At 44.6% G+C, this 19,025-nt stretch overlaps 1 protein-coding gene across 9 annotated transcripts; it reads left to right on the plus strand.

The window, feature by feature from the left end:
• The first annotated feature begins 117 nt into the window (after positions 1–117).
• On the plus strand, positions 118–18,435 carry TMEM40 (transmembrane protein 40). Of its 9 annotated transcripts, none has more exons than XM_033517555.1 (14): positions 118–4,693; positions 5,423–5,628; positions 8,515–8,571; positions 9,089–9,306; positions 9,870–10,023; positions 11,345–11,452; positions 11,965–12,018; positions 12,885–12,920; positions 14,002–14,034; positions 15,401–15,463; positions 15,747–15,818; positions 15,899–15,973; positions 16,643–16,705; positions 17,150–18,435. In XM_033517555.1, exons 3-14 carry the CDS (start codon positions 8,523–8,525, stop codon positions 17,167–17,169), a joined length of 945 nt encoding a protein of 314 aa, XP_033373446.1. In that variant the 5' UTR covers positions 118–4,693; positions 5,423–5,628; positions 8,515–8,522; the 3' UTR covers positions 17,170–18,435. The 9 variants fall into 9 exon arrangements, with proteins under 9 accessions (XP_033373446.1, XP_033373447.1, XP_015496353.1 ...); XM_033517556.1 differs by having other exon boundaries at positions 5,543–5,628; XM_015640867.3 differs by having other exon boundaries at positions 5,543–5,628; positions 9,167–9,306.
• The last annotated feature ends 590 nt before the right edge of the window (positions 18,436–19,025 follow it).

Genomic DNA, 19,025 nt, shown 5'->3' on the forward strand with positions numbered 1-19,025 from the left:
TTGTGTATTCTAATTTAGATGACTGATTTATGTGGCGTGTTAGTGGTGCGTTTCTTCCCACCACAAATTTAATGTAGCAGGAGATGGCAGTGTCCTCTTGTGTCCTCCTCACACCATGCTGTCTTCATCTCCTGAGCGGGCTGGGTGCTCTGTTTAGGGTCAGCAGAGATCTGTTGGTGGTGATCTGAGACCTTTTCCCAGAGCCTGAACTGCAGAGGAGCTGGTTTGAAGCCCCTTATGAAGATGCCAGAATTGACCTAAAGAGCCTGAACCAATCTGTAGCTTGAGAAAGGTTTGCACTCTGAGATGACAGACAGTGGGCTTGTGGTGCTCATTGTAGTGCTGGACAGGCAGCCAGGCCTCATGGAGTGATTGGAGCAGACCAGCAGTCCTCATTAGAGGCTCCAAGGTTTGGGAATGAGCTATAGTGTTTTGATCTGGGTGGAAGACAAGGTGTATTGGCATCACCTGTTGTGTGGTGTTAGCAGAAGAGGGATCCAGAGCTTGATTCAAGCTTTGTGTAGCCCAAAGAAGTTACAGTCTCTGATCCAGAGTACATCTTTTAAGCTGAATAGATTGGACCAGACTTCTCAAATAGTTCTAACTTTTAGTAAATACCCTTTGGGCTCTCTCAGTGCCTACTGCAAGCACACCCTGGATTTTAGGAAACAGTTTTACTGAGTAAAATGTACTTTCATCCCCTTTATGTTGCAGGTGATTGAACCTGATGATAATTCAGTGAGCTGAGGTGATCTCAAGAATGTTTTATGACACAGCTGAGTTATTGAGGGAGGGCTGCATCCTAAGAGCTTTGCAAGGCTGAATTTTAAAGATCCCAGAAGATGGTGTCTGCTTGCATCCTGGTGCCAAGGTACTGACGGCAGTGGATGTCACTGGAGTAGTTGTCTCACAAAGACAAGGTTGGCCCTGCCAGCCTGGGATTGCTGCTGCTCCCCAGATCAGTTAGACAGGGAAGGTCACAGGAGTATGGGAGGTCTCCAGATTCACTGAGACTGTGTCCAGTTTCCAAAATCTGCCAGCAGTACTGCTCTGAGCTCTGTGGGTCCTAGGACCTGGGAACTTGGCCTTGGAGTACATAAAAGCTTTAGGGTGGCTGTACCATGAGCTCACCTTTCCACTCACCTTCCCCATCACTCTCCCTGTGCAGTCTGACACAGTTTGTGTTTTCATTTTATATCACACAAGTGTGAAGCTAGTAGTTTACAGAACCCTATTTTTGGAGGAGGAGAGGACTATTGTTGGGTATGTCCTGAAGCAAAAGTTTGAGAATAATATCCTGGGGAAATAGTGGATAGATTAAACTCTGAGGCCTGCTGACTTCAGAGTCAGGCCTGTGGGAGGTCTGAGGTTCACCTTGGTTGGGGGATGTCCCAGCCAGTTTGGTCAGTGCTGCACAGAGCTGCTGGCCCAACACAGCTCTGTGACTCCCTGTGTTGTCCCTGTGCCAACAGGTAACCAGCACATGCCTCCCCTACCTTTGTAGGCTGTTCTGCTTCCTGGCCTTGCCATCTCCTGGCAGGTACATTGCTGACAGAGCAGTAGGGGACAGGTGTCAGCCTGCCTTGCTGACAGGGTTACAAAATGGATTCCAGGACCAAACCCATTCCACAAAACATCAGGATTAAATATTGAAATCCTTGGCATTGCCTGTGTGCTTAAAAGTGCTGAGGAAAAGGGCTTTATCAAGAGGGAGGATCAGCTGAAGCTTTGAATTGTCCTTTGGGCTCCTGGTTCTTCCCATGGAGCATCTGTGTTCCCCTGCCTTTGGCTCTGCTTCCATGAGGCACTTCCAGCCCTGTTGCTGGACCAGAAGACCGGGGATAGAAGGGAGCCCAGTGACCTGGGACAACAAGGAACAGGAGAGGAGCAGATAAGGGAGCAGATTTTTTTGCAGGTTGCTCATGGAAGCAGTTCTCCGGTTAGGGCAGTGGGTGGGGAGAGTATCCTCAGACCCCAGGTGTATCCCTGTGCTTGCTGCAGCACTTGACCCAGCCAGGCCAAGGGCTGGGCACAGTTCTCTGTTCCCTACTTCTCTGTCAGCCAGCAGCCTGCCCTTTTTGGATTTGTGTTTTGTGTTGGGGCCGCACTGTCTGTCCTACAGATGGGCCAGGGCTTCAGCAGCCAGACTGTAACTGGAAATCTGCCCTTGTAGCTCAGTTGGAAGGAACAGCAGCCAGTGCCCCAGACAGCCCTCTCACTCTCATCCCTCAGAGCCCATTTGTGAGCCTGTAGTGTGCTGACCATAATAAAGGGGAGCTCCCATGATGAGGGAACGTTTCCATGATTACCTGTAACCATTAAGGGGCGGATCTTGTGCTTGTCTGTACTGGAATCACTCACTCTTCTGCCTCATGAGCTGTTGATACCAGCACCTGAGGAGGTCAGTAATCCTCCAGGAAGTGAGTGATACATCCTGGCCTTTGATTTAGCCTGCTCAAACAGGCCTACTTCTTAAATTTAACGGCCTTTAGCAAAAATTTTACAGTGTTAATTAAATATACTAATACAGTGAATTATTTATTATGGCAAGTAATTCCACAAAAGGGTACAGAAAGACAAAAATTCTACAAGATCTTAGTAAGGTACAACATTATCTTCTCTAATATGATTCCACAAAAGCCTTCATGGCTAAACCTCAGGCTTTGTCCCAGCCAAAAGCAAACATCTTTCATGTGATTTCAGCATAACAGGGTGTTAGTGGTTCAGTGATGGTCTGGAAGGTCAGGAAGTGAGTTGTGTTCACTACTTGTTGCTTTTTTCTTCTCTCTTAAAAGTCTCATCATTCAGAAGCAGAAAAGTAATTGTAAACTACCTGTAGCTTGCAAAATGCAGCTGGCAGTGAGGCATAATCCCCCTGTATGCTCACAACAATGGTTGAAGCAGACTTTATTTAAAGGAAAATAAGTAGCAGCTAAGTAAATGCACAGGAGGGAGTAATTTAACCAACCCATTGGATGAAAGTCAGGGTAGGGCAAGAGGAGTCATGGGACTGTTTAAATCTCTCAGAAATGTGATGAGTTAATGAGCAATAACTACTTTATGTACCATTACTGGGCCCCTCCTACACTCAGGAGTATTTCTACATTTCTCATGCAACCTGCTTGTGTGACAAATCCATACACACACTGCACCCAATTAGCGTCAAGCATTAGAGCTGCTCTGCCTGTTTCACCTCTCTAAACCCCTCCTGGAAGCAATTTTCCCAGCATACAAAGAATAAATCACCATTTGCCTAAATCTTCTCAGAGGACAGCTCCCAAATAAGGGCCAAGTAAACACATGTAATACATGATATTCTATTCATTAGGTAATCTTCCCAGCAGTAGATGCAGGGTATTATCTGCTTTAAGTGTGCAATGTTACATGAAATTAAAAATGTCAGGGGAGGTGAGACAAGGCACTTGAATAGGCACTTGTAGAAAAGTAGTGGAATACCTTACTTAAACAAACACAAACCCCAATCCTTTTCCCCCTCTAAAAGAATAACAAAAATACCAAAAAAAACACAGCAAACAGCCAAACAAACTGGAAAAGAAAAAAAAAATGCACACCTACTATAGGAAATATAACTTACTTTACCTGTGTCCCAGTCTTTCAAGAAGCATCGGGAGATGAAGTGAAGAGAGCAGAGGAGGGGAGGGAATCCTTCCTGGGGTACCAATTGCAGCAGGGTTAAACCATTAGGTGAATTTGACAAATGACAACATGACCACACCTTGTGTAATCAATAGCCACTGTGCTATTGGAGTGTCCCAAGGAGCCTCCTTCGACACTGGCTGTCACTCTTCACAGACATTTTCAGGTGACCAAACATCTGCCACCTTCTGCTCTGTGCACCCGAGGAATTTGCCCCATCCTTTCCTTCTCTTGTTTCTTTGTGGTAAAGGCTGGCTGGCTCAGAAAGCATCACCTGCCAGTGAGGGATCAGCTGCCCTGAAAAGCAAACAGCCCTGGGGTGGCTCCAGATAACTTGTGCTGAAGAGATGTGTGTCAGAGGTGGCTGAGAAAGGCTCCAGGGGAGCACCCGTGACCTTACAGCACATACATGATGAGCAGAGCCAGAGGCTTAGTGTTGTCAGTGCCCTCTGTGGCTGCTGGGGACAAGTGGGGTGGAGGGCACATTTCCCTTCGCTGTCCCTGGCCCAGCTGCACAGGTGTTCCACCTGTGCCTCCCTGGGATGCCCTGAGCAGGAGGGTGGCATGCCTGGGCTTCCAAACCCCCGTCATGGTGTCCCTGCTTAGCTTTACCAGAGCCCAGGGCTTCTCCCCACAGAGTGGGTTCCATGTCCCCAGTCTCCCCCCTGATGTCCCAGAGAGGCCAAACAAGCAGGCCTGGGTCTCCAAGCTGAGCAGGGTCTGTGCTGGAGCAGCCATGGGCAGGACTGAGGGGTCCTGGCTGCTCAGGGCTACTGAGGAACATTAGTGCCTGAGGCAGGCTGGGAGCTGCACAGCTCCTGTCTCTGTGCCAGCGGGATCAGCCCTTGGCCACCTTGGCTCAGGGACATGGGAGCACAGAGCTGGAGTGTGACCTCGTAGCCAGAGGAGCCGCCACCGCTCATCCCGTGAGTCAGGGGAGGCCACGTGAGGCCCCAGCCCCGACGCCTTCCCACCCACTGGGAATGCTGGCACTGGGATCCTGCCCCAGCATCCTGAGCCACCACACAGCCTGAAGGTGAGTGCTGGGGAGGGGTTCAGGAGCTTCTTGGGGTCGAGCCTGGGGGTGTTTGTGGGCTGTGGGCTGGCTCTTGGCACACTGCTGGGCTGTTGGCTGCTGTTGGAGGCATCAAGACACTGCAGAAAAAGGGTTCTGGTGCTGTGGGGATTACAGGACTTCCCTATAACTTCTCTTTTTGACTTGAGTCTTTTTGACTCAACTTCCCCATCTTTTAAATAGTTTTTTTCTCTAAAATCCTCACAGCAAACCCAACACTTCATGCAAAGAGAAAGATTAGTTTCCCCTAATTTTACTCAGACTACAAGCATGGACATTTCTGGTTTCCCATGAGTTAATATTCCTTCAGAGCTTTGCTACAACCACAGAGAGGCACATGGTGCAAAAGGAGAAACATAAACCAGGTAATTTCACATGCTGTACGTCAATGCTTAAGGCAGAGCTGGAAAACAGGCAGCAAACCCTCCAGGGCTTACAGGTGTGGGGCTGGCAGCAGTGCAGCCACTGTGTCTGGGCTTGCTGTGAAAGCCAGGGCAGGAAGGAAGTGCTGGAGCTGTGGCAAGGAGTAGAAGGGCTGTGCCTGCTCCTTGCTCACAACCATGGGGCTGGTCAGAGCCAGCCTGGGGAGCTGCCCTTGCTGTGGGGACATGCACTTGCTGGCTCTCCCTCCACACCTGTGTTCAAGGGGAGTGGAAAGTCTGAGTTTGCTATTTCTGTGTCACATTTCAGCTACATTTGACAGCAGGAAGGCACGCAGAAGAGTAGCAGAATTATTACCACAGCACGAGGAGACTGGAGCAGGAACGGTTTCAAACAAGCTGGTGTGGATCAGTTTTTGTTGTCTTACAGGAGGAAACTCAGCTTTCACTAAGGCTACATCCCTCCAGGACATCCTCCTGTGGAACCAACTGCTGGGACCAACCTAAGACTTGCAGGTGTGCTTTAAGAAGTTTGGTTTGGTTTGATTTGATTTGATTTGGTTTGGTTTGGTTTGGTTTGGGAGAAGGGTGTTGAGGGACTTTATATTTAGAATAAAATTCAGCAAGTTTAGGTTTCAGCATATAACTTAAAATGAAAGGTAAAAGTAATTTTGAAGGGAAAAGGTTTGGAATTGTCTGATTTTTGTCTTGAAGTTAAAACAACCTTATTTTATTTTATTTGCATTTTTTTGTTTGCTTTCCTGTTGAGCAATTTCCCTCAGATGTATTTCATCAGTTAAGCAAAACCCTGTGTATGGAAGTTGCTAACTTCACTTTCTAAATCTGACTCTGCACACAAATTTTATTCTAACATGTTAAAAAGACCTCACTGCAATTAAATTTTGATTTACTGTGAGAAAAGCAAGGTGAAGTCTGTTGTTCATGTCATTCCCCAGTGAGCTCATGGCCAGGCTGAAATGCTTGTATGTCATCATCTTTCTCTCATTATGAGGTATAATCAACTAAGTCACTTTTAAAACATACAATAATTAAGCACCTATACTTATCCTTTGTTTAGATCTGATTTTCTTTCCAGAAGAACCACAGGGGAATTAATTGTGCATAGTCTAAGAGAAACTAAGTACCAACTTCCTTGGTTAATGTAAATCTTGGTGACTGTACTGTGCTGAGCTGTGCTGGAGGCACAGAAAGGGAGATGGGAGCAGATGCCGGTTGCTCCTGGATCCTCTTGTAGCATCCAGGTCTTACCACAGGGGGATGCAAAAGTGCACTAGGCAACTGTGTTTCTGTTCTGGAACAGCTGAGCAGTCTGCTCATTTGGGCCAGCAAATGAACAGTTTTGAAGTAAATCAGTCTGATAGCAGATAGAGATGACGTTGACAGTGTCTGCCCTGCCTTCAGTGTTGAATTTGCTCTTCCTGTGTGCCTGGTAGGACAGGTCAGGTAGTGCCCACCTGCTCACTTTGGGATGATGCAAAGCTGGGATAGGGCAGCTGCTGTGACAGGTTCCTGTCAGGGGAACAGCAACATGCCTTAAAATGCCACTGAAAGTGGCCTTCAATAGGTATTAGGAACCACAAAGACAAACCTCCTGAGTTTCACTCAACAGTAAAATATCAGGATACTTAAAAATTATTTTTTTAAATTGAATTAATCAGCTGGAAAAAAAAAAAGTTTCTGTTTAATGTACTTTTGTTCCTTTAGCTCTGGTATTTTGACCATGAAGTCTAGAAGGAGGCCTAATGGATTTAGCTTAAACAAGCAACTGTTGCAAGGTCTAAGTTTAGCAAACAGGAAGGCAAGAAAGAGACTGAAAAAGACAGAAAACCATAGCTGGAGATATTTAAGTGCCTGTGAAATGACATTCTTGATTGAGTGGCCAAGAACGAGTCTGTCCAGGGTGTGGTGTGCTGGGTTCTTACATTTCCACATCAGCTGGTGCTTACCCACAGAGGGGACAGATGCATTTCCTGCATTCCCTATTTGGTGCTCACAGCTCTCACAGGGCTGCTGCCACAGCTACAGCAGCAAAGGCTGGATGTAAGTGAAAGGGGAAGATCTGCATAGGTTCATCACTGGAAATAATTTCAAAATGTTAAAATATTGTTTTCCCACAATATACTTTGGAGGCAGGTAAGCCAGGATTTCTGAGCTGAGCATTTGAAAGTGGTTATGTAATTTTTCCAGAAGTCTTTTGAAGTCTGTTTGTGTCTAACTTCCTCTGAGAACTGACACCCTAAAGTGTTCAGTTTGAGTGTTTGCTTATGTGTTACAGTATCCTTCTGAAGATATTAACTGACCTGTTTTGGGTTTTTATTAGGATATTTTTTGGACTGATATGATGGTCTTTAGAGAACTGAAAGTGCCAGTAGGAAAAGAAACAGGTTTTCCTCTGGAAAATTTGAAGGATATACTTAGTTTTCAAGCTGCTTGATGGGAAGTGTTTTGTTGAATGGATCCAAAAGTTGTATTGTCAGAAAAAGTGTGGACATATAAACTGTTTTCCTATTGCATCCTGCGTAGTGGAAACCGTCCTTCAGGCTCCCTAAAAATCTCCTTTTGCATCTCTCAGTGCAGCTGTGGGTTAGTTGCAATATTGCATGAGGGGAGATGCATCAGTGCAGAATGCCTGGACCACCCTAGGCAGAGGCAACAGTTCAGAACCACAGCCACCAGAAAATGTGCACCATCCAAATATTCCAGCCTCAGCCCAAAACTTCTGTGGCAAGTTTGTCAAAACAAAAGGAAATGTTGAATTTTGAGGATGTCAGAACATTTGTTTCTGTGGCAAATACCAGTAATTAATCTGCGATCAGCACTTAAAAATTTGTAATTCATAAAGCTAAAGTTAATGGAATTTTCCTTTTCATGACAACTTGGGAGGAGCAGATGTTGAAGCATCAAAGTCTTCTGTGAGAAGAGAATTCAAATTCTTGTGGAACTTTCCTAGGAACCATTTCTGCTATTTTTCCTGGCTGATATATTTTACGTATTAGGATATCAAAGGTACAGGATAATGGTGCTGTTTCATGAATGGAACCTGGCCTATTAGGTTACTCACATCTGTGGTAAATATTTAATTAGACACCTTGATAGCTTTACAAAACAGCAATGTGAATGATCAAGTCTGACTTCTTTTTGTTTTACTCATGATGATCAGACTTTTGTTCTTTCCTAATAACCAAAGGCTACTAGGGCTCACTCAGAGGAGTCAAGAATTGGGTCCCAGGAGAGTTAAATGAATCATGATGTGAAACAGAGAAGTGATTTCAAAACTGAAAGGCCCAGAGACAGACGCTGTGTTTGCAGACAATCAAAGACACAAAACCAGGAAGGTCAGTGACCTGATTCTAAATGTGATTTTTCTCCACTTTCAAACAGGCACAGCAATGGAGAATTTGGATGTCCCAATCCCAGATCTTACTGAAGAACAGCAAGGTGAGGGAAGCACACAAAGATCAGAGCTTTGGCTCATGCACACTGCACAGCAGAGTTTGCCAGGGTAGGCATGAGTCAATGAACTCTGTTTCCTCTGAAAACACACCCTATCCATCTCCTTGCTTGTAAAAGAGAGACCAGAAGTCAATTCCCAGCTCTTCCACAGGCTCCTGTTAGGCTTTGTGCACATGCTAGTGGGAATTTAGATACACAAAGGAGACTTTACTGTGCATTTAATGCCTCATGAGCAATCTCAGTACCTTGGTGTCCAATCCTTGGGGTCTTTGTGCCTGTCTGTAAAACAGCATGGTCAGAAAAAGTTCCTGTTAAATAGATAGGAATACTTTGGGAGCACTTGCCATGCTTCTCTAACTGAGACATCAGTCATTTATATGGACTATTGACATTTGTCTACTCTTTCGTGGCAGACTGAGATGCTTTATACAATACAGCACAACTCTCTTTCCTGTGTGCTGGTATTGAGCAGTGTGTTAGAGCCTGGTGTCTGTCTCCACAGCTGCACTGAGCACCACAGGAACACTGCCATGCAAACCCCCTCTGCTCCTGCACAGTGACAGGTTTGTTTTCCTTACAGACATTTTTCTGAGAGTTTTTGCTGCTGATGCCAAGTACTTGGAGAATCATGAAAAAATGAACCAGTCCTTCTGGGAATCACTTGTAAAATGCTTGGCCGCTACTGACCCAGCTATCCTGGATACTGAAGAAAAGAACAATGTAAGTTACCAAAGAAACACTTATCCTTATTCTGTTTTTTCTACTATACTCTGGGGAGAGAGAACATACAGTCCCACTATCTGATATGCTCAAATATATTAAAAGGTATAACAAGGCACTTAGATAAATGAGGTTCAGGCTACTGCTTTTTACTTCACTGCTCTCTATGTGCAAAAATAACTGGCTCTATATAAATTCCTCAGAATCAGTTCAGCTCACTATGTTCTAGGCAGGACCATTGTTAGTGACATTTTGCTGTAAGATACAACAGCAATTGCTTGGCCATTTTCAGACACTATAGCTGTATTTCTCCAGCTCTCTGAACTGTTGCCCACCATGCTGTTTTTCCCAGTTGATGGCTCTGCTCTGAGTTGGTGAATGGAGCTTATGTTCTCTTCCCATCTTTGGCATTACTCTTTGTCCCCAGTTCCCCCTTTGTATAGTAGAAGCAGGGGGTTGCATTACCCACAGGGTGGGATACACTCATTTGCCCATCAGGGTGTGCTTCTGCAGGCTGTGTTTTATTGGAAATACCATTTGCTATTTACTTACCTTTTTTTCAGCTCCTTAACAGCTGTGATGTCCTCCCTGGAGGCTGTGCTGCCTGCCTGGAAACCATACAGAAGAAAGGAGTCAGGGCAATGGCTCTTCTTTACCTTTTGCTGAAGACTTCCAATCCATCTGGGTACAGGCAGCTGCCCAGCTCCAAGGGAAAGGGTGAGTCTTACCTGCCTTCCTATCAACTGTTTTGTTAAAATTACTGCAGGGCCAGTGGGACTTGACAGAACTTGAACACTGTTATGTGCTTGGAAGTGATTATTAGTGAACAACTGAACTGTTTGGAAGTACTGCTCAGGAAAGGCAGTTAGGTGTGGTGGTAATGGGAGCCAAAGTTAGTGTTTTATTGCAGCTAGACTTGGCTTCTTCTGGGGAAAAAAACCGCCCTGTGTTTAAGGAGAGAGCATGTCCTGGGATGATGCTGCCAAGGAAGTTTCTCTGACTTGAGAAGGAATTCCCTGGCTTTTTTGCACAGACTATTTTCCAGCCAGCCAGCACCCTTCTGAGCACTCACAGTGCTAAGAAGTCAGAGCTGACAGTGAAAATATTTTTACAAATTCCCTAACAGTACATGTAAAACTAAAAGGAATGGACAGGGGATGGCACACAGGGTGCTGAACCTGGCAATAAGATAAAAGACACTTATTTGCCTGGTTGTGCAGTAAGAAACTAAGGGCAGCTTCACAGGGTCCATAGTCATTAATTGTCTTTAATAGATGACAGAGGAGCAGTCATTTAAGATGACCTTAAATTTAACTGGAGATCCTCAAGGATATCCTGTTCCTTCTGCCTTGATTAAACATGTTCCTGAAGGGCAGAGACCTCCCAGCCTGGAGCACAGCCCAGCTTTGGTCATCTCTCAGGGCAGGAATGTTGGTAACAAGACCCTTGGGGCTGTGAGCAGAAGGAATCCCATCTACCTGCCTGTGCCCAAACCTGCACCTCCCGCTGAAGAGATGCTCAGAGCCCCGTCCCTGAGGACAGAGCTGGCTGTGAAGCTGTTCAGTCAGCCACACGAGCCAGGAGCAGTCGGGACGCTGGTGTGGCCGGGCTGTGGGGCTGTGCTCCTGTGCCACGAGAGGGAGCTGGAGCCGCGGCGGCGGCGCACGGAGCCCGGCAGAGGCAGCCCAGGGCAGGGCCAGCCGCTCCTCTCCGGCTGAAGCATCGCTCACCTGCAGCTGCTGCCACTTCAGGGAGTGGGAATTTGCACGGGAGTAACATCATGAATAATTAAACGCCAGAATATGAAACTTTAGGTGTCTACCAGAAGCACTTAAGAAGATCTAAACTGTAGTGTGTCTGATGCTTTCATTTGATGCTGTGTACTACCCTTAGTGTGCAAAAAGCACAGCTGAAATTAGACAAAGGGTCTGGATTTCTTGTCAGGCAACTTTTAATAAAGCATTGTGAAATCTGTAATTGTAAAATAGAAAATGTAGTCACTGATTTTTTTTTTTTTCTCTCTTTATAAAAAAAAAAGATGAAAAATTGAAACTCTTGAAGAGATTGGAAAGGAATTTTGTATACTCAGAAGAGGACAAAAAGTCTGAAAAGTCATCCCATAAGTCCACGGATGAAGATACACAAGGTAAAGTGGATTTATTTTTTTCCCTGATACATAACTTAGTCTGACTGCACGTTTGTAAGGATTGACATAGGAGATGCGGCAGTTCTGTAGAGCTCTGAATAAAGTAAGAAACTGTGCAAAAGAGAGAAGATAGAAAATCATCAGTACCTGATTCATGATCAGCAGAATAGCGGCTGCCACCTACTCTTGTGGAAGTTGGTTTCAGAAACATAAAAATCTGCTGCAAAATTCCCTCCCCAAATAAAAGATCCTAACTTCTCTCTACAGCCCTTTATACAAGTTAATCCAACTTCAGGTTTTGCTGTTTCACCTATTCAGCCAGCTTTGAAGGGAGCTGTGAGGCAAAAGCAGACAATAGAGATTTAATTTCAAATGCATTTTATGCATTTCAAAGCCTTATTTTTTTACCTTCATATGGTTTTCTTTTGAGCAAGCAACTACAGTGCTGTTGTTTCTGATGCTGCTAGCGCATTTTGCTTTACTCTGATGAACAAACACTTTCTCTTATCCAGACAGTGATGAGGAAGATTTAGGAAGACAGAAGACTGAAGGCAAATTATTTGAAGGTAGGACAAAGCCAGAGCAATATTGGCTTTTACTAGGGGCAACCAATACAAACAAAAAAAAAGATTATTTTTTGCATTCTTTGGTTTGGCTGTTGAACAAAGGTATACTGACTTGTGTAGATGTAAAAGAAAGACAAGTCAGAATTTGGCTGTAGGAAGGACATTTCCTACAAGATTAAGCTCAACTAATACTGACACTCAGCCATGCCCTGTGCTTGGAGTTGAACCAGGAAAGCAGCAAAATCTGCTGTTGTGGGAGGAGTCCTACTGCCTGGGTCTGCACAGCTGCCACTGAAATGCAGCAAGAGGGTTCTGAAAACATCTGTCACAGCCACTACTTACAGGGGCTGTAGTCAGCCCACAGCACTGACTGGAGATCAACAGCAAGGACTGTCTTGTTCCTGAGGCTTTTCCCTTCCTACCAAAGGAAAAATGTAAAATAAGTACAATGCAGATGAAGAAAATGTGCTGTGTTAATACACAGAAATACCTACAGGACTATGGATGTAAAAATGTAAAGTATTGCTATTTTAATTAGTGTCTTAAACTGAGCTCAGCCCAAATTAGCAGCTCAATTAAATTGACATTAGGAAATCTAATCTGTGTCACAGAAGTCTGATTCTGCTTGACTCCAGATACTTGGAGAAATGGAATATGGGGGCGTGGTGGGGTTAAGAACTCAGTAATTTCCCACTTTTTGACTGCATAGCCCCCAGCAGAGCCATCCTGTTTAAGGAGTTAGGGTTGGCCTTTTCCTTGTCCCTGTTACACACCCACACTGATTTCAGGGAGCTGATGGGCTGGCACTGGCACCAGACACACTTACTGCAGGTATTAACCTGCCTCATCTCTGTGTCATGTTTTAGGAATACCAGCAGAGATGGTTCCCTACAGAGATTCAGGTAAGTGCTCCCAGGTCACCTGCTGGAATGACTGGAACTGCAGTGTCTGCTTTCTAACCTGCTGAGACATTAAAAAATAACTCTCAGGCTGTAAATCTCTTAGTTTCTAGTCAGCTTGGTGTTAGACCTGGGCATGGTGCAGACATTCTGTTGCAAGGCTGTGGTAGTGACTGGCTCACAGCAGGTGGTTTGTTCTGTACAAGGTGTTCTGTATTTTTTAGGCCTGCCAGGTTCTCACAAGATCAGCTCATAGTAGTCATTCTTTAGGGGAAAACCCAGCAGTTCTGTAGGGCAACTGTTCAGTCTTAGCCAAAAAAGCTAGAGGAAGTTTTTAGTATTCCCTGAAGCCCTATATCTTCTGCTGAACAGGGGTGCAAGGCTGGGAGGGACCTGGAACCTGGTTTCTGCAAGCAGTGGTGCTTGGGTCTGAATGCATTCCTGCCTTAGTTCACAGCATTCCCAGCAGGAGGTGCCAGGTGAAAGCCAGATGTCAGGCAACAGAGCAGCAGTGCCAGCCAAGAGGCAGTCTGCATAGACAGGCAGTCTGAAGGCAGACTGCCTCCCACCAGACACTGCTGTACAGCCCCAGAATGTTTGTAAAAAGCCCATTGCAGGAAATTGCCAAGGGCTTAATTGCATTACTGAGCTCATCCCTCTTGTGCCCAGGCCAAGGCCACAGGATAAGTTAGGAGAGGCAAACAGCCCAGTGGAGCAGCCTTTGGAGAGGACATCTGCTCTACTTCTGAGCAGTGGAGAAGTTATAAATTGCAGCTTAATCCCTTGGGAAGGTTTATGAGTTACCTGTCCCAGGGAGCCACATGGAACACCAGGGCAGAGGCATCCATTGCATATTCATCCATATTCTCATATTCATTGCATATTCATCCATATTCTCCTCACACTGCCAGGTGCAGAAAGGGTCATGGTACTTTTCCACTTGGTGTTTGGCCTCTCTACCACCCACCCCAGTTTTGTTGCAGATAGGTGATTACTTACTGTGCTTCTTGGTGCTGATTATGGTGGGAAGCTCTGTATCTGTATTTTTTTCTATCAGAAATAACAAAACTATATTGTTTCTCAGAGATTGCCAGAAGAGAAGATTCAGATGCAGATGGTGAGTACAAACATGCAAACAGAAGTTTATTTTGTGGATGCTCTTTCAGGACTGAGTTTTGCTTAGTGGTGGGGGCAGTACCAGCTCCTTGATGCCTAGATTGTCTGATCAAAAAGTAGAAGTTTGAAAACAGGTAATGACATGGAATGCTTTAACAGAAGAAATATTGTACAAGTCATTCCATGATGCCAAGTTACAGTGGGACTGCTGCATTTGTAATACAAGACAGACACTTGCCAAGTGTGAATTGATGTTCTGCTAAATTCTTTATCTATAGATCATTCATGCAACTGCACAGAGCTGTATCTGTGAGATAGAATGATGCAGTGCTATGTTATTAATAAGAAAATAACTGTGTTTGTCCCCAAACCAGAATGTGATCAATCCAGACTGCTCAAAGAGGCAAAAATGTGATGCCTGTATCAGGTGACACAGAACAGAATTTCTTGGTGAGGCTTAGTTGCTCTGTGGCTCAAAAGCACTACAGCAAAAGTCTACAGTTCATGTAAAAGGCCCTTCCAGTACTCACCTGTTACATCTTTAGAGAAACTTTGCTGCCAGGCAGGGGTTACCCAGTGTAGGGGAAATCAACATCTGAAACTTGTGCTGAATCAACTCCCAAAGGTTTGGGTGCAGCAGGTGCCTCAGGGGCTACTCAAACCACCAACAAAGAGAAAAGATGAAAAACTGCTGCTTTGAACCTGTTGTTGGAGAGATGCTAAAATACTCGGCTCTTTATGGCAATACCATTAGAGAAAAAAGAGAATTTGGCAACGCTGCTCATGCCAAAGAGCAAACTGCTCTGTGTTTAAACCTCTAAAATACCTCATTTGTTCTTATGCTGTTTTTTTCTCCATGCCAGTGTAGCTGCAGGAAACTCATTTCACTAGCATATGATATATTATTTAGGATGGTGCAGAAGTACTTGACATTAGGTGTAAATAGAGGGATGGTTCTCACACCCTCAGTAATGGAGGGGATCCTTTTACTATTTTTTACTGTAGCTGTGGTTATGCAAAGCAGCCAGGAATCAAACTGAGGCTCCCTTGTACTGTGGCTTCACTCCCCCACTCTCATTCTGAGACTATGGCTTGTCCCAGAAGAGGCAGAAAACACCCAGAGTGCTTTAAAACAATTCAGTATTGTTAATGCAGCCATCTGGTTATACTTTTTAAAATTCATTTTTAAAACCATGCTCTTTGGAGTGCTTTTGAAATTGCTAATTTGATCTTTCTGAAAGGCTCGCAGACCAACAAAAGTTTTACATATATTCTGCTCTGACAATGTATTTCAGATACAAAAAGGCAAACTTTAAACTCCTTAATTTCACAATTCCATGGCAATAAAAGACTTCTCTTTTTTGTAGCATATGTGGAGAGCACTCACCCTCCTCAGTGGACAGTACGGTGGATGGGCATACGGAAGGATGGTAATTGATTTATTAAATCAAACTGATGTCAAACCTGTTGAACCTTAGTTCAAGAATAAGATCTCTGGTTCAAGAAACCCTTTATTTTTCCAACATGAGTGCTTTGTTGAGGTGCATCAAGGCTTCATGATGAAAATCATCGAGGCTTCTCACAATGTTGAGCCTAGTGCCTGAAAAATCTCAGGGAAATTGATTTCATTCCATGACTGATACTCTGTACCTAAAGGTGAATTTGGAAGGGACATGGCTGCAGTTGTGACCCAATCTTCCCTCTCAATTTCAGATGAATTCTTTCATTTTGTCATTCTTTGCTTTGCAATTGGAGCTTTGCTAGTTTGCTACTACTATTACAAAGGTAAGGCAAGATTCAATAGAAGGATATATTGTTGGCCTGTAGAAAAATGAACAATTCTAACAGTTATTTTGTTGCCTTAGATTGGACTATTTCTCTTGGGATTGGTTTAATCACCTTTGCTTCCCTGGAAACCACTGGGATATACTTTGGCCTGGGTAAGTGTGCCTACAGCAGCAGTTGTGGCCCTGCACTAAGGACAAGGTCACACAGTTGCTGCAGGCCCATAAACCCTCCAGGGTCGAGATTCCGTAACTCACCACATAACTCCCCCCAACATCTCCCCATTACAGGGGGGCTGCAGCCAAGCAGTCTTAATGCTACTGAAGGGAGGAGTTGACTCATTTTTCCTTCTCAGTGATCACAAGACCCTGAGTCACCTCTTTCTGCAGCAATGGCCGAATGCTGTGTTGCCATGACAATGTGTAATTTTAGCAGCAAGGCCTGTCTTCCCAGATCCACTGGATAAGATGCTGTGCATCCCAGCTGCCATACCTTCCCCTGGGACTGAGGACGAGCTCAGGGCAAAACTTGGATGGCAGCAGCTACTGGAAATATTGAAACCCAGGCATTTTGGCAATCCCTAGGCCTGGTATAGGAGAGCTGCCACCAGCACCAAGTTATGGCTCCCCAGCCAAGAACATGTCTCCTTTGTAATCTCATGTTAACATGGTGGGAGATTGTGGATGGTTCTCTCATGACTCACCCTGATCTTTGTTATTAATGATATTGCAGATGTGCTTGTTGAAACAAGTGTCAGTGTTTGGGTTTTGCCATTTTTCTTTTTTTTGGTGTTGCTTATCTTATATGTTTGTTTTCACATCCAGTGTACCGAATTCGGAGTGTCCTTGACAGCTTTGTTCCTTTCATTGACAGATTCAAGCCAAGAGGTAATAGTGCTCTTTTTAGTGACAGCATCTGTCTTCCCTGGACCTTGGTTTTGTCAAGAATTAAGACCAACTCATTTAAATGACAATTTCAAATCTTACTGCCTTAAAAAAAAAAAAAAAAAAAGGAATATTTTACTACAGTTCATTGCAGCTGCTTGGGTTTGAAAATTAATTAGTGTTGACTCTTTCTCTGTGGCAGAATATTCTCACATTTTTAATACTCCATCCTGTATGGGGTGCTATTTCCTGGCAGTGTCTGTGTAAGAATTCTATAGCTTAAATAAAAACTCAGGGGATAGAGGGAGGCTTCACTTGTTGGTTCTTCAGACAGATTGGTTCATGTTTATCTGTGTTTATGGACACAAAGAATACTGAAAAGCTGCATGGACATAGCACAGTCTGAACACAGCAGTCCTGACAGCTGTCTTTTTCTTCATCCCACAGGCATGAGGAAAGCTGCCTAGGAGGAGTATTTCAGGAGAGTTCCCCAAACCTGGCTGTCCAAATTTCCAGTACTAAAGGAACTGCTTTTATGAGGTGAATCTACCCAAATGGCCAGTGTGGAATACTGAAATGTGAAACCTCTGAAAAACATCACTCCTTTCCCTCCAAAATAAACGTGAAACTGGGATACAGGGCCCCACTGTGGATTCTGAAGTGGTTTGGGGCTTGTCAGAGCTTGGAAGACAATGGAGATGTAGCTTTGTGTTCAGTTCCATCTAAATATAAACACTGACCTCTCCCCAAGGCTGCCATGTGATTGGTGGTGCAGCTCTCATGCATAACAAACCACGCCAATCTGCCTGTGCTGTACCAAAATCAACAGACCAATGTCCTGTGCTGGTTCTGGCTTAGGCTCTGCCTGTTCCTGGAGGAATTCTGGCCTCCTCCTCCCCCCGTGCTGCCCAGAGCAGGCAGAGCTGGCGCTGCTCTCCCAGCTGAGCCCCAGCAGTGCAGGCACTGGGGCTGATGAATTGATTGTGGCAGAACCCGGAGCAGTGGGCGGGCAGTGGTTTCACCCGAGGAGAGCTGGGGAGATGTTACAGGCACTGACAGAGTGCTGCAGTAATGAGATTATTAACAACAGCACATTTCATCTTTTCTCAGGAAAAACAAAGTGCTTGATTTGACTCATCCCCCAACCCTTTTCTTTCATCGAGTTCAAATAAACACAGAACTTTTACATTTGTTTCATTTTATAGGATGTGTTACAGATTTCAAGAATGTAGGGCTACTGCAGTTATAGGAAGACTGTAACAAAAGGGGGGTATCTTTGAATTTTTAGCAAAAATGTAAGGTCTTCATACCCACAGAATGACGAAGGCAACCAGTTGAACAGAAGAAGCTGTAAACATGCACTTTTAAGGAAATGTAAATCTGAAAGCTGTAAACCCAAACAGCTGAGTTTTACAGGAACAATTTCAAGCCTTGCTCAGAAAATTAGAAAGGTTACTTTTTGTTGTATGGAATTTGAAGCACTGAGTCAGTCACTCTTGCCTGCAGTTCCAGCTGCACTGCCAGAAACACCAACAGTTGCACTCAGGCCTGCACCAACACAGCACAGCTGCCACCCAGTGCCTCAAGGGCTAAATTGTGTAAGAAGGATGAATACAAGTTATTTCATTGTATTTATATGCTCATTTACATGTCTTTGTAGAGATATTCTACCATCCCAAACTACTGTATATTTTGTGTTAGTCTGCAAATAAAGTCTTGCTCAGACCACTGTAGCCATGCTAGTGGCAAATGGCTTTTGGGTGAACTAAAAACTACACAGTCATTGTGTGCTGATGAAAAGGGCTTTTTTTAGTCTCTTCAGCTGTCCAATGTCTTTTGAAAGGCAACTTGTGGAACAGTCAGAACATGTTTCAATACTTAATGTTTTAAATTTGGTACTCTGCAGTAAACATAAATTTTTAATTTTAACAGAAACTGCTTAAGGGTAAAATAAGCAAAACATTTAAAGACAGCAAAACATTTAAAAAGTCACAAAGTCCATCCCACCCTGCGAGATGAAGAGTTCAGCCACTTAGACCAGGTCCCATGAGAAAAGTCTGTTCTCAGAAAAAAGGCAACTTACACATTGAGCTGCATCCTCTTGAGTACCTGGGAATTTCCTGCTCTTCTGGATCCTTCAGTCCTTCTCAGCGTCACTCTTGCTGCAGCATCAGCCAAGCACTCAAAACTACAAGTTCCTATGAAGAGTTTCAACTTCCTTCACTCCTGCTTGTCTGCACTGCCATTCAGCATGTCCTGCCTGAGCCCAGGGCTCTGCTGGGCCCCAACTCCCCGTTGGTTGCCCAGGACCTGGAACATCTCA

This window comes from Parus major, chromosome 12 (genome assembly GCF_001522545.3).
Source record: "Parus major isolate Abel chromosome 12, Parus_major1.1, whole genome shotgun sequence".
NCBI lineage: Eukaryota > Metazoa > Chordata > Aves > Passeriformes > Paridae > Parus > Parus major.